Source organism: Musca autumnalis, unplaced genomic scaffold (genome assembly GCF_047663935.1).
Source record: "Musca autumnalis isolate F117 unplaced genomic scaffold, ASM4766393v1 scaffold_1, whole genome shotgun sequence".
Taxonomy (NCBI): Eukaryota; Metazoa; Arthropoda; class Insecta; order Diptera; family Muscidae; genus Musca; species Musca autumnalis.
In genome coordinates, this window is record NW_027411644.1 from 12,175,171 (window position 1) to 12,193,598 (window position 18,428).

The 18,428-nt window shown below is 38.1% G+C and overlaps 1 protein-coding gene and 1 long non-coding RNA gene across 4 annotated transcripts in view; one reads left to right on the forward strand and one right to left on the reverse strand.

Annotated features, from left to right (window-relative positions):
- Positions 1 to 18,428, forward strand: part of Dhc93AB (Dynein heavy chain at 93AB) — an 80,119-nt gene that overhangs the window by 51,788 nt on the left and 9,903 nt on the right. For all 3 annotated transcript variants that reach the window (XM_073966627.1, XM_073966646.1, XM_073966637.1), the window contains 10 exons: positions 357 to 526; positions 588 to 891; positions 1,006 to 1,199; positions 1,272 to 1,641; positions 1,699 to 1,839; positions 1,912 to 2,082; positions 4,175 to 4,491; positions 4,548 to 4,962; positions 5,026 to 6,027; positions 6,104 to 6,252. In XM_073966627.1, the coding sequence (XP_073822728.1) occupies positions 357 to 526; positions 588 to 891; positions 1,006 to 1,199; positions 1,272 to 1,641; positions 1,699 to 1,839; positions 1,912 to 2,082; positions 4,175 to 4,491; positions 4,548 to 4,962; positions 5,026 to 6,027; positions 6,104 to 6,252 (3,233 nt within the window). The remainder of the gene's footprint in view (positions 1 to 356; positions 527 to 587; positions 892 to 1,005; positions 1,200 to 1,271; positions 1,642 to 1,698; positions 1,840 to 1,911; positions 2,083 to 4,174; positions 4,492 to 4,547; positions 4,963 to 5,025; positions 6,028 to 6,103; positions 6,253 to 18,428) is intronic.
- Positions 17,946 to 18,428, reverse strand: part of LOC141393568 (uncharacterized) — a 55,331-nt gene continuing 54,848 nt past the window's right edge. The window contains exons 2-3 of the long non-coding RNA XR_012410123.1: positions 18,128 to 18,193; positions 17,946 to 18,060 (exon numbers count right to left, since the gene is read on the reverse strand). This is a non-coding gene — a long non-coding RNA (uncharacterized lncRNA). The remainder of the gene's footprint in view (positions 18,061 to 18,127; positions 18,194 to 18,428) is intronic.

Genomic DNA, 18,428 nt, shown 5'->3' on the forward strand with positions numbered 1-18,428 from the left:
GGATATAAAGTATATTTTTACCCCCAGTTTTTGTAACTTATTTTTGTTCGTTCGTCTATATTCGTAATAATTTAGGCATTCATAGCTCAGCCCCCAGATGACATACACATCTAATTTTTAGTATACCCGTTCCATATATCGTGAAGGATTCCTCATTTAAAAATCAGCGCTCTACATTTGCGCTAAAGCGAGTAAATCGATCTACAAAATTTGACAATTCGTGTGAGAAGAATAAAAATTTTTACAAAAACTGGGGGTTAATACTAGGATTTTAACATTAAGTCAAAATTAATTCAAAACTTCTCCCAAAAATGAATCATTTGAAAAGGAGTCCTAATATTTTGTGTTCTTTCTAGAATTTGGAAGAACAATTGGCCAAGCTAACAGCTGATTTTGAACAGGCAACAGCTGATAAAGTGCGTTGCCAAAAGGAGGCCGATGCTACACAGGCAACGATTGCATTGGCAAATCGTTTGGTTGGTGGCTTAGCTAGTGAAAATGTTCGCTGGGCCGAGGCGGTCAACAAGTAAGTGAATTATTTCACTAATTATTGATATTGGCAATCGCTTACTGATTTTCTTCCGCAGTTTTGTTAAACAAGGCATCACCTTGCCAGGAGACATTCTGCTAATTACCGCCTTTATATCCTATGTGGGTTGTTTTACCAAACAATTTCGCATAGATTTAATGCAAAAAATGTGGACACCATTTTTGAAAAATTTGGATCCACCCATACCGACCACAGAGAATTTAGATCCTTTGTCGCTGCTAACTGATGACACCACAGTGGCTGTGTGGACCAATGAAGGTCTGCCATCGGATCGCATGAGTATTGAGAATGCCACAATTTTATCGAATTCTGAAAGATGGCCTCTAATGATTGATCCTCAGGTAAGTTGGAATAAACTGCCGAAGATATGAAGATATCTGATGAATTAGCTCGTCTCGAAAGAGAAAAATAACAAAATTAAAAATATCAAAGATTAATTGCAATTATTAAATTAGTTACAAGGTGTCAAATGGATCAAAGAAAAATACGGTGACTCCCTGACAGTTATACGCATGGGCCAGAGAAGTTATTTGGATACCATTGAAACAGCCATTAACAAGGGTCACACCGTGCTCATAGAGAATATAGATGAAAATTTGGATCCAGTATTGGATTCATTGTTGGGAAGGAATCTCATTAAGAAGGGAAAGTAAGTTGATAAGCAGCTTGAATATACATTCTCTTAATTTGATAATAATTTGTCCATTCCCTTCCCTTCCAGAGCCATCAAGATCGGTGACAAAGAAATCGAATACAATTCCAATTTCCGTTTAATATTACACACAAAACTAGCTAATCCTCACTATAAACCTGAAATGCAAGCACAAACCACTTTAATTAATTTCACCGTGACCCGTGATGGCTTGGAAGATCAACTTTTGGCCGAAGTTGTTAAGGCTGAGAGACCAGATTTAGAAGATTTAAAGGCCGAATTGACCAAGCAGCAGAATGACTTTAAAATAATGTTGAAAAAATTGGAAGATGACTTGCTGTCCAGGTTATCTTCGGCCGGTGAGAATATTTTAGGTGATACAGCCTTGGTGGAAAATTTAGAGACAACAAAGAGTACCGCTTCGGAAATTGAGCAAAAGGTAGGTGAACACTTTTAAACAAAATGCAAAGTGCTAATTTAATTTTATAAATTACAGGTTGCCGAAGCCAAAATCACCTCCAAAGAAATTGACAAGGCCCGAGAATATTACCGTCCTGCGGCAGCCAGAGCTAGCTTGCTATACTTTATACTTAATGAGTTGAATACCATCAATCCGATTTATCAATTTTCGCTAAAGGTAGGAAACATCTTTCAATTTTTACGAATGATTATAAAGTTAAAATTTTCGAATTTATTATTAATTTTCTAGGCTTTTAGTGTGGTCTTCCAAAAGGCCATAGCCAAAGCTGAGCCCGGGGATACACTAGATAAACGTGTAACCAATCTCATTGATTGTATAACTTACTCCGTGTTCCAATACACCAGCCGCGGACTGTTTGAGTGTGATAAATTAATATTTGCATCACAAATGACTTTCCAGGTGAGTAGAAAGACGAATTTCTTTCCCAACCCGTGTCCACAAGGCGTGGATAATGTATCTACTTTACGACAAAGCGTGGATAATGTATCTACTTTACCCACAAGGCGTGGATAATGTATCTACTTTACCCACAAGGCTTGGATAACGTATCTACTTTACCCACAAGGTGTGGATAATGTATCTACTTTACCCACAAGGCGTGGATAATGTATCTACTTTACCCACAAGTCGTGGATAATGTATCTAGTTTACCCACAAGGCTTGGATAATGTATCTACTTTACCCACAAGGCGTGGATAATGTATCTACTTTACCCACAAGGCGTGGATAATGTATCTACTTTACCCACAAGGAGTGGCTAATGTATCTACTTTACCCACAAGGCGTGGATAATGTATCTAATTTACCCACAAGGCGTGGACATGTATCTACTTTACCCACAAGTCGTGGATAATGTATCTACATTGCCCACAAGGCGTGGATAATGTATCTACTTTACCCACAAGGCGTGGATAATGTATCTACTTTACCCACAAGGCGTGGATAATGTATCTACTTTACCCACAAGGCGTGGATAATGTATCTACTTTACCCACAAGGCGTGGATAATGTATCTACTTTACCCACAAGGCGTGGATAATGTATCTACTTTACCCACAAGGCGTGGATAATGTATCTACTTTACCCACAAGGCGTGGATAATGTATCTACTTTACCCACAAGGCGTGGATAATGTATCTACTTTACCCACAAAGCGTCGATAATGTATCTACATTGTCCACAAGGCGTGGATAATGTATGTACTTTACCCACAAGGCGTGGATAATGTATCTACATTGCACACAAGGCGTGGATAATGGATCTACATTGCCCACAAGGCGTGGATAATGTATCTACATTGCCCGCAAGGCGTGGATAATGTATCTACTTTACCCAAAAGGCGTGGATAATGTATCTACATTGCCCGAAAGGCGTGGATAATGTATCTACTTTACCCACAAGGAGCGGATAATGTATCTACATTGTCCACAAGGAGTGGATAACGTATCTACATTGTCTACAAGACGTGGATAATGTATCTACAATGTCCACAAGGCGTGGATAATGAATGTACATTGTCCACAAGGCGTGGATAATGTATCTACATCGCCTACAAGGCGTGGATAATGTATCTACATTGTCCATAAGGCGTGGATAATGTGTCTACATTGGCCACAAGTCGTGGATAATGTATCTACATTGTCCACATGTCGTGGATAATGTATGTACATTGTCCACAAGGCGTGGATAATGTGTCTACATTGGCCACAAGGCGTGGATAATGTATCTACATTGTCCACAAGGCGTGGATAACGTATCTACACTGTCTACAAGGCGTGGATAATGTATCTACAATGTCCACAAGGCGTGGATAATGTATGTACATTGTCCACAAGGAGTGGATAACGTATCTACACTGTCTACAAGGCGTGGATAATGTATCTACAATGTCCACAAGGCGTGGATAATGTATGTACATTGTCCACAAGGCGTGGATAATGTATGTACATTGTCCACAAGGCGCGGATAATGTATCTACATTGTCCACAAGGAGTGGATAACGTATCTACATTGTCTACAAGACGTGGATAATGTATATACATTGTCCACAATGCGTGGATAATGTATGTACATTGTCCACAAGGCGTGGATAATGTATCTACATCGCCTACAAGGCGTGGATAATGTATCTACATTGTCCATAAGGCGTGGATAATGTGTCTACATTGGCCACAAGTCGTGGATAATATATCTACATTGTCCACATGTCGTGGATAATGTATCTACATTGGCCACAAGGCGTGAATAATGTATCTACATTGTCCACAAGACGTGGATAATGTGTCTACATTGGCCGCAAGGCGTGGATAATGTGTCTACATTGGCCACAAGGCTTGGATAATGTACCTACATTGTCCACAATGCGTGGGTAATGGATCTGGAACCTCCTGAGAGGTGATTAAATCTCTAGTTGGGGTTTTAATGTGACCGTGTTTACACCCAAAGAAGTTGCCTCAAACTTGATTTTTTATTTAATTTCTCTTTCTTTCAGATCTTATTAATGAGCGAAGAAATCACTTCTGCGGAACTGGACTTCCTACTCCGCTTCCCGATAAAACCACATGTTACTAGTCCGGTGGACTTTCTATCGAATCAATCGTGGGGCGGAATATGCAGTCTATCGTCCAAGGATGAGTTTCGTAATTTGGATCGTGACATAGAGACCTCATCGAAACGTTGGAAAAAGCTAGTAGAATCTGAATTGCCGGAGAAGGAGAAGTTTCCACAAGAATGGAAGAATAAAACAGCATTGCAAAGGTTATGCATGATTAGGGCCCTGAGACCGGATCGCATGACCTATGCTTTGGCGTAAGTGAAAAGTTTTTATACCAAATTTTCCATTGTTAACATTTTTTATTTCTCAGAGACTTCATTGAGGAAAAGTTGGGTTCGAAATATGTTGAAAATCGTGCCATGGAGTTTGCCAAATCCTTTGAAGAGGCTTCACCCTCCACACCGATTTTCTTTATACTCTCGCCCGGTGTGAATCCCCTCAAAGATGTTGAGGCGTTGGGCAATAAATTGGGTTTTACCATGGATTTGGGTAATTTCCACAATGTGTCTTTGGGTCAGGGCCAGGAAGCAATTGCCGAGGCTGCAATGGATATCGCGGCTAAAAATGGTCACTGGGTGGTATTGCAAAACATTCACTTGGTACGCAAATGGTTGCCCACACTAGAAAAGAAATTGGAATATTATGCAGAGGGATCACATGAAGATTATCGCATGTTTTTAAGTGCTGAACCGGCCTCAACTCCCTCGGCCCACATTATACCCCAGGTAAACATACATTTCGGTTGGTATATCGACTTTGAAAACAACAAAGTTTGAATTTTCTTTCAGGGCATTCTGGAATCTTCCATCAAAATCACCAATGAACCTCCCACAGGTATGTTGGCCAATCTCCACAAAGCTTTGGACAATTTCACCCAAGAGACCCTGGAGATGTCTAGCAAAGAAGCAGAATTCAAGGCTATACTTTTCTCCCTGTGCTATTTTCATGCCGTGGTGGCGGAACGTCGCAAGTTCGGGCCTCAGGGTTGGAATAAGGTCTACCCCTTCAATGTTGGAGATTTGAATATCAGTGTATCGGTATTGTATAATTATTTGGAGGCTAATGCTAAGGTACCATGGGAAGATTTGCGTTATCTGTTTGGCGAAATTATGTATGGCGGCCACATAACAGATGACTGGGATCGCAAGCTGTGTATCATGTATTTGGAGGAGTATATGCAGCCAGATTTGGTAGATGGTGAACTGTTTTTGGCTCCTGGTTTTCCTGCACCACCAAATACCGATTATCAAGGCTATCACAATTACATTGAGGAGAATATGCCGGCAGAATCTCCCTATTTATATGGCCTACATCCAAATGCTGAAATTGGTTTCTTGACGACTCGAGCGGAAAATGTTTTTCGCACAGTGTTTGAAATGCAGCCCCGAGATGCTGGTGCAGGTGGTGGTGCCACTGTGACCCGTGAAGATAAAGTCAAACAAATTGTTGATGAAATTATTGAAAAGTTACCGGAAGAGTTCAATATGGTTGAAATTATGAACAAAGTAGAGGAGAGGACTCCCTATGTCATTGTGGCCTTCCAAGAGTGCGAGCGCATGAACTATTTGACAAGTGAAATGAAGCGCAGCCTTAGAGAATTGGACTTAGGTTTGAAGGGTGAATTGACCACCACTTCAGATATGGAGGTATTGGAAAATGCCTTATTCTTAGACCAAGTACCACCATCATGGGCTGCTCGTGCATATCCCTCATTACTGGGTTTGAATAATTGGTTTATCGATTTGTGTTTGCGTTTACGTGAGCTGGAGACATGGTCCACAGATTTTGTGGTAAGCTATGCGAGAATATTCTTCTCATTTCCAAATTGAATACAATTTATTATTTTTTTTTTTTTGTTTTGCTTAGCTCCCCTCAGTAGTTTGGTTGGCTGGCTTTTTCAATCCGCAATCTTTGCTTACAGCCATTATGCAAAGTACAGCCCGGAAGAATGAGCTGCCATTGGACAAAATGTGTCTCGTCTGCGATGTGACCAAGAAACAAAAAGAAGACTTCACGTGAGTATTGAAATTTCAATTAATAAAATGGTTATTGAACGGAATGATCGATCGATCAGTCAGTCGCCTTATCGACACTGAAAGTGGCGACAAATCGTACACTTTCCCATTATATGAGTGGGTTTTTGTTGTTGTTTGTTGCTGAAAAAATTAACCATTGTATGTATGCATGTGAATGTATGTAAGAGCGTTTGTTTCGTTATTCAATTGACACTTCTACTTGGCCTTTTCCAGAGAAAATTATTAATTTCCTCTCCTTGCAGTTTGGCTTGTCTTTCTCTACGTGTTGCCTCTGCATCTGAGGTCATTCAAGTTATGACCGATAATTGATGGGTATTGAGAAAAATTCATTTCACTGTTTTTTTTTTATTTTTCAATTTTTTTTCGAACTTATAGCAGATTTAATTCATTTTTTAATTTAATCACTTCTTCTTTTTCATTTGCCTTTTGAAGACTTGGAATGCCTTTATACCACATAAAGGTGAAGGTGGTATATCCAAAAGTGTACATACCCAGGAAAACAAAAAAAAACCCATTACCATGGGGTACATCCCTCACAAAAAAAAAAAAATCCACGGCCGCGGGTTCTTCGAAACCGAATTGACCCGGAACAACATATGTCAATGTACATTTGTTTGTATTTGTATAGTTTATCGGTGTAAGGAGCATCATATTCCAGAATACCTGCTTCGGATTCTTTTCGTCCGTGGACTCTGAGGTAAGGTGGAGGACATATATGACTCCATTAGCCCGCTGTTAGAAGGTCATAACCGACTGCTCTCAGTTGGCTTTAATCCATCATAGGTAAGAACCAGAAGGGTATAGCGCTGGCTGAGTAAATTGATAAATCTACGTTTTGCACGATCAATATCAGAATTAGCAGAGAGTGCCATAGTTCGCCAACTGTAACCATCGTGTCATCTGGTCTGACAAATGACCTCACCCGTCGTTTTTCATAGGTCAAACCCATCTTCCTATAATCGTCTACATCAAGAAATCGTCTGACTTCATCACCTCTAAACACCGCACTTTCACCAGTCACCGTTTCTGAGAACTGTCTGGATGTTTAGATAACATATAGGTGGTTTCAGGAAATCACCACAGCTGCAGCCGCTCTCTATAAACCTGCTGGTCGAATACCCGAAGTGGGACCAAATTTCACAACGGAGGCGGCGAGAATAGCGATCAAGGTGATACGTTTCGTCGAGTCAACCCTAGTGATCCCACAGCTAGTTAGGTGACACTGGGCGGTAAGCACAAGCGGAACTTGTGGAAACATCATCTGAAGAGTTGGAACATAGCAACCGGAATTAGTGAATTGTCGGCAACGGTTAAGTCACTTTTGAAACATGGAAAGAAGGAAGATAGTACCTCAGTCAGTTACGCTGACTGATCCGAAGAGGTTCCCCAAGTTATTTTAATGAAAAATTTGCGGAGTGATATTGCGAAGAGTACTACGTCTCATTGCTCATATTGCTGCCGAGGAGGAACCACCATAATTTAAAATGGATGATATTGCAAATTCCATATAGAAGACTAATTCGTTTAAAGCGTTGGTCCCTGAAGGAATCTCTATGGTAATGTTGAAGTAGCTGGATGAGCGGTGAGTTGAGTATCTAACCAAAATTCTCAATCTGTCACTAGCAATCCACATCGAGCCTGAAGTCTGTAAAATGTGCAGGGTGGCCTCTCTATTGTAGACAGGCAAGGATGCCAACAAAAGTGAATCGTACAGACCGATTTAGTTTTTGTCGCCCGCAGCAAAGACTCTTGAGGTTTATAGCGTCAGAAATACCTATCCAGTTGCAGCACTTCAACAGCGTTACCCGCCATCTCCACACACATTAGTAGAGGACTCAATCAGAACAATCCGTTGGTAGCGCTCGACTGATTAAAGGCCTTTCATACTTAACATTGTTTGAGGACATCGAACAGACTATCCTCTGGCCAAGTGTCCGGATGCCAGTCGTACGTGAAATTTAGAAACAAGAAGTCGCAGCCGCGTAGAGTGAAATAGGGAGTTCTGTAAGTTGGGCTGATATCTCCAGAACTGTTTAATCTCCAGTACGGCATGTTCTCGTTGCAGTACTTGCTCGTGTATTACGTGAGAGTCATCATCCCATATATCACCATATGGTGGATTGGAATCCTCCAGGGAGGTGCCTATCAATCAGATTTGTATAGCATTCACACAGATACTGTTCGCAGATGCCATAAACCACTATCGTTTGAATGCGTTCCTCGAAATCCATCCCCATATCTATCTCAACTGATGAACGTCAGCTGCCACGAAAAACCAGAGTAGTTTTGGCTCAACTACAGCCGTCTAAATTTCATATAGGCAAGGATTGAAGATGCCGTGCAAAACAGCATGACACTCATCACCCCTTAAACTGACCTACCGAACCTTCTCAACTAACTTTAGTAGCTTTGTGGTTACAAATAATCGACCTGGAGATAAAGCCAGAGTTGGATTAAGCAGAACATTCAGTCATATCCTATGCAGTTACAACAACAAAGTGCAGGATTGTTTTGAAATTTTTACCGAGGGTACCCTTTGGGGTCCTGTTTAAAGCGATATAATTGTTTTCGTAGTTTGGGAATCATTCATTTCGTTAGATATTGTGTCCACCAGTCATTTCAGTTGGCCCCCGTACAACTTAGAGGTTTTGGACCACAATGTCAGGAAGCATGGACTTGGCCACGAAAAACATAATATCGCTGTAAGCAGGACCACACGAAGTTGCATCGGTAGAATTTTCCAAAGGATCTTGGAACAGATCCTAAACTGCACTTAAAAAAAAATTTTGAACTTTTGTGGGGGAACATACCCTAAGGAGAAGACCGATATCGACCATTTCTAAAGTAAAACTAAATTGCGACAAAATATTAGGAGATCCAAAGTTTGGACGGTTGCTCCGCTTCGTTTAACAGATATAGCGCGTGCTATTTTAGTAACATTTGACTAAGTTCAGAGGGGTGCGGGGGGTGAATTACCGAAATGTGCGCACCGACAGTGACCATCTTCAAATATAAATATTACTATGACCAAATTTTGGTCGGATCGGTAGATCCGTTCGATAGTTATCGTATGCTCAAACCACTACACATGGTGCCATATTGGATTTTTACAACGTTCTGGCTATTTTCTCAGGCAGTATGAACTTGCTCCTGATAAAATGTGTACCGTTTTTATGTAACTGGGACGCGCATTCGGATATTTCGAAAAACCAATTATAGGATTAAAGAACTCTCGATTTCGCATAATCTGATATGTATATTGAGTATGTAGCCCACACAGCAGCAGAGTAATCTACTGCCAAAGGCCAAAATATAGTGCGATATTTTTTCTAAAAAAACCTATTTTTTTGGTACAGTATTTACAATATCGTTTTGAGTGTGCTGGTACCCCGCGATATTTTAGTTTTTCGGCGGTCCGGATCATATAAATCATAGATCGTGAAAATCCATCCCCTAGAACGGCGAAAACAGCAACTGCAAAAACCGAAAAATGTGCGAAAAATGTTTTTAAAAATATCGCGGATTTAGTCGCATTTTCTGTAGATCTTTTTCTTGTCAATGGAAAAACTGACACATCATTCGCGGTTTTGCGAAAACAGCGGTTTAAAAAATTTAGTGGCATGTGAGCTGTATCCGATTTATCCCAAAAATAGTGTGTGATGCTACATCCATGGTTCTTGATGGATTTTATTGAAATATGTTTAGATCGATGTATTTTTCACGGTTGATAGTGAAATCGGATGCGCATAAAAAGGGTATGCACTTTGTGCAAATTATAAGCGTTATACAGTTTGTTGCACACTAAACTGCAGACGATGCTACATCTTAGCGGCCAAAATAAATCCTAGCAAATGTGTACAAATTAAAAAGAAGAATTCGCTGTGTTGGTAAACCGCATGCGCATCAAGTGGTTTTGAGGATTTCGCGATTTACACGCATTTCAAAATGAACATTACCCGATACAGTTTTATTTCAAGAGCATACCATATTAAAAGGAACCCAACATTTGAACGATACCCATATCTTCCGCTAGATGTTAGTGTGTATTCGAGAAGTGATTAGAATAAAAAATTTGATTTTTTGCGTGAAATTAAACTAAAATAGAAGAATAACTCCGACCTATTTTTCCTACATTTTTTCAACTAACTCACAAAATAAATTTTAATAAATATTTTCTCTTACAAAAATTTTATAAATTTCCTCAATATATTTTTTTGTTTTTGCTATAATATGAAAACCACTAAACGGATTTGTATAGTTTTGGTTTCATTTGAATCTTCGCGATGTATAGATTACGTACATACAAGTTGCAAAGTACCAATTTTTTAAACTCTTTCTCAATTTCCGCGAAAACTTAAAACTTTTTCATTAATGTTATGGGGCCTCAGTAATCATATATTACGTAGGGAGCCCCTAATTAAGAGAGTTTCTCAATATAATGATTAGAGTCTTTTAAAGATTTTTTTCTTTTTATCAGAATTGAAACCGCCATAACTTTTGCGCGCAACAACCAAAATTAGTATCTCGAACAGATTTAAGAATGGGATTTTTTTCCCAATCTATGTACCAAAAATCTTTCATGTAGCTTAAAAAAAATTTTTAATTTTTTTTATGGAAAACTAAAAAATTTTGTCTTTTCTTCATATACATATCCTCGTTAGCATAAATGCTGAGGGTATAAAATGAACGTACGGCGAAGTTCCCATAGTTATTTGTGTGGGACCAAAGGCGAATTTTCACGAAATCGCTGTACAGATTGTAAAAATCGGCTCGGAATTTAATATTATCTATATAGGGCCCAAGGAAACTTTGAGGCTACAGTGACACGTGTTAACATATTCCGATTGTGCTCAATCTTTGGCAATCTTAAAATCTAACTAAACACTATAGGGGCGTGCCGAACAAAAAAATCCGACATCAATTTTTAAAAATAATGAAAGGAGTAAATTAAATTTGGCCAAACTTCGACCATTGTAATATTTTTTCTCATAAGTGCAGTTTAATGGCTGTTCGAAGTATGTTTCCGCATTTTCATCGACGATAGTCTTTATTACAATGATATAGTTTTTCGTCGGCAAGTCCATGATTGTTTTTTTTTTTTTTGGAAAGCCAATACATTCTGAGATATGAGCCACGAAATGTTCCAATATTTGGAACACTTTTTCAAACACTATAATTTTGTTCTCCATAGTGCTAACGATCAGCCTTATTTTGAACGTAAATTCCTTGTCAGTTTTTTTCATTCTCTTCTTTTAGTTAAAACGCCAAAGAGACAAAACTCACGGCGCGAGTTCATATTAACTGTGGCCAAAAATAGTAGGAGTTATCGTAGTTGCCTCAATTTTAGTACACATACCTACTATTGACTTACAATCTACAGGACAAAAAATTGGGATGGCCGGTTGACGTTTTGATATAGACCCCATATAACCGTAGCTCCCGATTTTCGGTATTTTGAACGTTTTAGGCACAATGACCAACCGAAATTACACCAATTTGGTGGTTAGTCTTCGGCAGAGGTATAAAACATTCCATTACACGGTGCTCTTGAATCAAATTTAAATGGAAGGTGCTTACACCTGAGAAGATTTTGCGGATTCTGAAACTACAATGTTCATAGATGAGAAAAATTAAAAAACAAAAAAATCGCCGGAGCGCTTTTTAAATAAATCGCGATTCAAGTTGACATTTTTAGGGGTTGTTTAGGTTTTTGCGACTTTGCTTGGAAACTGCAAGTCCTATCAAAATCGGAATAAAGAAAATGTTGTTGCTATGAAAATTCTCTACAAGATTGACCTTAATGATATTTTCGTAGGATTTACAACTTTTGAGATATAGAAGTTGAAATTAGGACAATTCAAATTCAATTCAATTCTGTATCGTCTCCTTATAAAACAATGTAATGACTGCAATTTCCCAACTTAAACTAGGAAAATCATAAACGTCATTTTCTTTAGCTCCATTTCGATAGGACTTGCGGTTTCCAAGCAAAATCGTAAAACCTAAAAAACATCTACAAATGAGAATTTGACCGCGATTTATTTGAATTGAATTTTGAATTTTTCTTGTTTTTCTCATCTATGAACATTGCTGTTTCAGAATTCACAAAACTTCCCCTGTGTAAGCGGATTTCACTAAAAGTTAGTTAAGGCGCACCCTTCATGACATTATTTTATAAGGGGGCGATACAGTCAATGCATTGTCCCAATTTGAACTTCAATATCTCAAAAACGGTAAAACCTACGAAAATACCGTGAAGGTCAATCTTCTAGAGAATTTTCATAGCTACAACATTTTCTTCAGCAAAATCGTGAAAACCTAAACAACCTCTAAAAATGTCAACTTGAATCGCGATTTATTTAAAAAGCGCTTCGGCGATTTTTTTTTTATTTTTCTCATCTATGAACACTGTAGTTTCAGAATCCGCAAAAATTTCCCAGATCTAAGCACCTTCCATTTAAATTTGATTCAAAAGCACCGTGATTAAAGAATTGTGTAGGTGTAGGTCCACGTTTTGATATAGCCCCTATAGAACGGTACCTCCCGACTATCTGTATTTTGAAGATTATAGTCTCATTATTACACCGAAATTGCTGAAATTTGGTATTTAGTCTTCGTTGGGGGTATAATACATTCTCCTTGAAATTTGTCTACATAGGTCCACGCCTTCATATAGACCCCATAGGACGGTACCTCCCGACTTTCGGTATTTGGAAGGTTTAAGCATGATTATCACATCGAAATGGCTGAAAATGGGTATTAAGTCTTCGTTGGGGAGTTATAACTTTCCACCAGAAATTTGTTGGTATAGGTCCTCGTCTTCCTACAGCCCCCATACAACCGTGCCTCCTCATTTTCGGCATTTTGAATGTTGTGGCCTCAATTTCCACCCGAAATTACTGAAATTTGGTGTTTAGTCTTCATATTTTTTGTGAGCTTATTGAATACATCAAACTTTTGTCTTTATATACGAGATATTTAATTTAAAAACATTTTAAACGAAACATTAATATTCAAAAACCGTCCACTTGTTGTATAAAATCGAACTTTGACTTTCGCTGTTCACCATTTTTTTTAAAAAAATATATATTTTTAAAAGTCTCTCGTTTTAAAACAAGATTATCAGGTACTTAATAAGCCCACAAAAATATATGAAAATCGGGTTATTCGTTTGCGCGCTATAGCCAATACCGCAAAACCCTTTGTTAAAAAAGGGAGTAACCCCTGAGTGAGGTGGTCGCTGAAAAAGAGAAATAACATGTTCGTCTGCAAACCTCTGCAGCTGGAACCTTTATACGTTTGAAGTACTCACTTTTCACAACTCAAACAGCAAATAATATCGATATACACTTTTATTCAATTTCTTCCCCACTCCACTAATTTTAAAAGTTGGTTCACAAAATCGATTTACTAAGTACCACAGACTTGGGTAGCTGTAAACACCATATGATCACTATTTACTCCCAAACAAAATTAAATCTATGTTTATTACATCCAAAGCAATCTTAAAAATTTATTTGGTGCATAATACAAGTTATTAATTTAAGTAAAATAAGGACAACACACATTTCCAACAATTATCGGATTTGAACCTTCACATGGACAAAACTACTTGACAAACCAATACTATAATTAAAATTCCTTCAATGTTTATATTCTTATCAATAAATTTGTATTCCGTAGTACTTGATTTTGACCATTTTTGGCCATAGTCGTGACCAGCCGCGACGGGTTTACATTCAGAACATGTTTATTAGGGTAAACACTTTTTTACAACCTCATAGATACATTCTTGAGAAACACGGTTTGATATTTATAACTCTCAAGCTGTTCAGCGTCAAACTGCATGTTCTTTTTTCCAGATAAAGCGGGCTTGCAAACTTTTTTGTAGATACCCAGCAAAAAAACTCTCACTAAATAATGGATTTTTATAATACTTTCGGTAGTCGTAACTACTTAAAAACCCCCTACTAACTCTTTATTTTAACAAGGGCATTTCGCACTGAATTAGTAGTCATTCTATGACCACTAGAATAACTAGTTATTCTATGGCCAGTGGAAGTTGAAAAATAAGCTATAAGATAAAAAGAACAAGTAAAAAAGTATCAGTCGGCTTTGCCGACAGAGATATACCCTCAGCCTGTGTGGATTGAAATACTTTTTTCCCAAAAAAGCTTATATATTTAGGGGGGTTTTCAAAATTTTGTGCGTATGAACCGACAAAAATATGGATTGGATTAAAGTTCAAAAATTTGCGGGGGATATCGATAGATAGAGCTTTTGCACCATACTAGCCCACGAGAAACAAAATATCGCTGTAAACAGGGTCACTAGGAAAATATCCAAAGGATTTTCGAACGGACCCTTATCAAACAAAAATGTTGAACATTTGTGTGGTTGGCACCCTAAGGGCCATTATTACATGTGTTCTTTTACTATCTGATGGATTTGAAAAAGCAAAATAAACCAATTTGGAGGCATTAAAAATATAATATTTACATTAAATGTTAATGCCAAGAAGCTCCTCTTTGAAATTCAATCATCACTTATAACTTCAGGTTAACCGAGACGCTATAAATCTGTTCGGTAAATCCAAAATATAACAAAAGAAGACTTATAATAATGGGGGTAAGGCTTGTACAAAATATTTCGATATCCAAAGTATGGACCAAATAGGTTGCTCTGTTTGTGAGATATTGCGAATATTTTCGAACTTTTGTGGGGGAGGTACCGGAAGGAGTGGACCTATAAGCACCACCTTCGAATTTCATCTAATACTCGAAGAAATATTACGATATCTGAAGTGTGGACGAACGCAGTATTCGGTGCCATAGGGGTTTTTAACACCTTTCGTACAGTTTTCTCAAGAAGTATGAACTTGCCCCAGAAAAACTTTTACTGTAGTAATTGATCAAAGTTTGTCAAGAGCAGGTCTTAAAGTGAATTTATCCAAAATTTTGTGTGGGAGGTACCCGAAGGAGTGGGCAAATATAGTCCATATTCGAACCTGATCTATATATGGTAGATATATATATTAGGATGTGTAAAGCATGGACAAAAGCGGTCACTCCCATCAAGAATTATCGTGCGCAAAAATTTTCCGAACATTTTTAAACTTTTGTGGGGGAGGTACCTGAAGGAGTGGACCGATATGGCTTATCTTTAAACTTAAACTATATTTGCACATAATATTACGAAGACCACATTTTGGACCGAATCGATAGATACGTTCGAGAGTTATAGTACGTTCCAACAACTACACACGGTGTCATAGGGGACATGGACTTGCCCCCCCCCCCAACCCCCTGAAACATGTACCGTCGTATGGGGGCAGTGAATACAAGTTGCTACAACAAAAATCAAAGCGAGAAGGTCCTAAACTGAACTTTTGCGAAATTTTGTGTGAGAGGTACCCGAAGGAGTGGACCGATTGCGTCCATATTAGAACCTCATATAAGTCTGGTAGAAATTTCACGATGTGTAAAGTATGGACCAAATCGGTTACTCCCTTAAAGAGTAATCGTGCGCACAAAGTTTCCGAACATTTACGAACTTTTGTGGGGGAGGTACCGGAAGGAGTAAACCGATATAACCCATCTTCGAACTTAAACTAAGTTTGGACAAAATATTGCGAAAAGCAAATTTTGGACCGAGTCGGTTGATCCTTTCGAGAGTTATCGTGCGCTCCAGCCAGACAGACACACGGACGTACTTTGCTAAATCAACTCCAAATTGTGGCACATTTTGCCCGTATGAAAGTTATCATAAATGCGGAGGGTATACAAATATTTTCTATTTTTAGAACAGTTGAGGTGGAATTTGTTTTCAATTTCAACACACTTTCGCTCTTTGCCGGATATGAACACACGAACATCTGCTTTGTAACCGAACACACTATGCCACGCATACGAACATTAAGGGTTGTTTAAAAGCTTGCATGTGCTTACATGTGCACCACCAACTGTTCTTTGTGTTGTTAAAAAAAGTAACCGGCCGACGGTGAGCGTTTAACACACAACCCAAGGATTTGTTGTTGGAAGCACACGCTCTATGCCACCGTACTCATAACTTAGTAAGGAGAAAATATAACTAGTTATTTTTGCTTATATTACTTTGTAATGGGTTACATAATTACTAACGGATCCAAATTTTTGCTGGGTACCCTTGTGGATTCCTGAGAGATATGGTGTGGGGATTTTAATGTTCTCAGCGGAAAGTTGGTGGCACACCGTTCACATTTCTGGGAAGAGCTCAAAACAAAGCGTCTGCTAATGCCTGTTGGGTTATGCTTTTGGATGAGTTGGTGCTACATTCGGAACAATCAAGTGTCGATTAGTGGAAGGTATGGATACCAGCAGGTTTGCCGCTGGAGTAACCAATGCGGGCTTTATGAAAATACGCAAATCCCCGTTAAAACTTCCATTTGGGAGGGCTTTATAAAAATGTTCGAATATTACTTTTTTATGATTCATTAAACGACTGTCCCAATTTGTTGTTAGGTTATGTATGTGCGTATGTATATTCTAATCATTGCAAATAAACAACAATAATATTGATTTATGAAAATTCTTAAGAATTTTAATAAATCAAAATAAAATAAAACAAGTAAGAACAGACTATAGTCGGACGGGGCCGACCATGTGATACCCTATACCACTATCCCTGTGCACTAGCTTTCCGGGCTAGCTTTTGATAAATGATAACTTTTATTTAAATGTATACACAAAAGTTTTGATCAATTGAACCCGCTAAATATTATCCGATCATACCGTTGACTTGCACGCTACTTCTTCATCTCAAACCAAAACTACGTTTAAAATTTCGCGCCGATCGGACTATTATTGCGACCTACAGAGCGGCTACAAAATCGAGCAAAAATTTTGTTTTTGGTCCATTTCATCCCTTTAACATTTCACGATCATCGCCAAAAACTAATCAGTTCTATTCTGGTCCAAACCCGACCTCCATACTAAATTTCGTGACAATCGGTCCATAATTGCGGCCTCTAGCTTGATTACAATTTTTAATGGACGGACAGACGGACGGACGGACACACATCGCTAAATCGCTTTATCTCGTCGAGATATGAAGTTTGGTATACCACATGAGGGGTCTACGACGAATATTTCGCGGCGTTACATGAATTTTTGGGAAAACAAACTTATTATACCCTTTTCCACATTGTGGTATAGGGTATAATCAGTGCCGCAATAACAAATGTTGATCGCCATAGAGCAATTATAAAATAATAAATGTTGTTGTTTTTTTCTTTTTTCGAATAAGAAATAATAATCAAATATTGCAGTGAAATTTATTCAAATTTTCAACACGACTGATTACTACAATGACATCAACAAAAACAAGAAAAGAGCAAAATACAGTGACGACGACGTTGGGATGGCGACAATTGGCCGTTATCTTTGACGGATGGAGCGTCATCAATTTAGAACATTGGCTCCAGCCAATTATTACTTTGTGTCTGAAAATTGAAAACTTAACGCCAAAGCTATCATTAAATCGCATCGAAACGTGGCGTCCACGATCGTAAGTGGGATTTTTTCTCACGACAAATATTGAATGATTTTATTAAAGAGTTCTAGGCATAGTGATACGAAATAAAACAAAATATATAAAAATTACAAAAAATATTACTTACCATTAAGTACGATGGCTTTACATTGCAAACATAACGTTTTGTTGCAGAAGGCGAACTATGAATACATTTCTAACCACTCCGATCATGTTTCGTGATACCATCTTCATCTTGGTTCTTCTTCTGCATAATATCTGCAAAAATATAATACTAAAAGTTATGCATAAGACAATTTTGTTGCAGAAGGCGACCTATGAATACATTTCTAACCACTCCGATCATGTTTCGTGATACCATCTTCATCTTGGTTCTTCTTCTGCATAATATCTGCAAAAATATAATACTAAAAGTTATGCATAAGACAATTGTCAATTATTAATGTACATATTTAGATTCGATTAATTAATATTTTATGTCAGGTTTAAATAATTTTTTTTTAATCTGGTAAAAAGAAATCCTAGCTAATCAAAAACCCTATAACCAACATTAATCCTAGTGTTTTGCCTAGGTATGTGTTTATATATGTATATACATACACATACACACCTCATCTACCGTACCA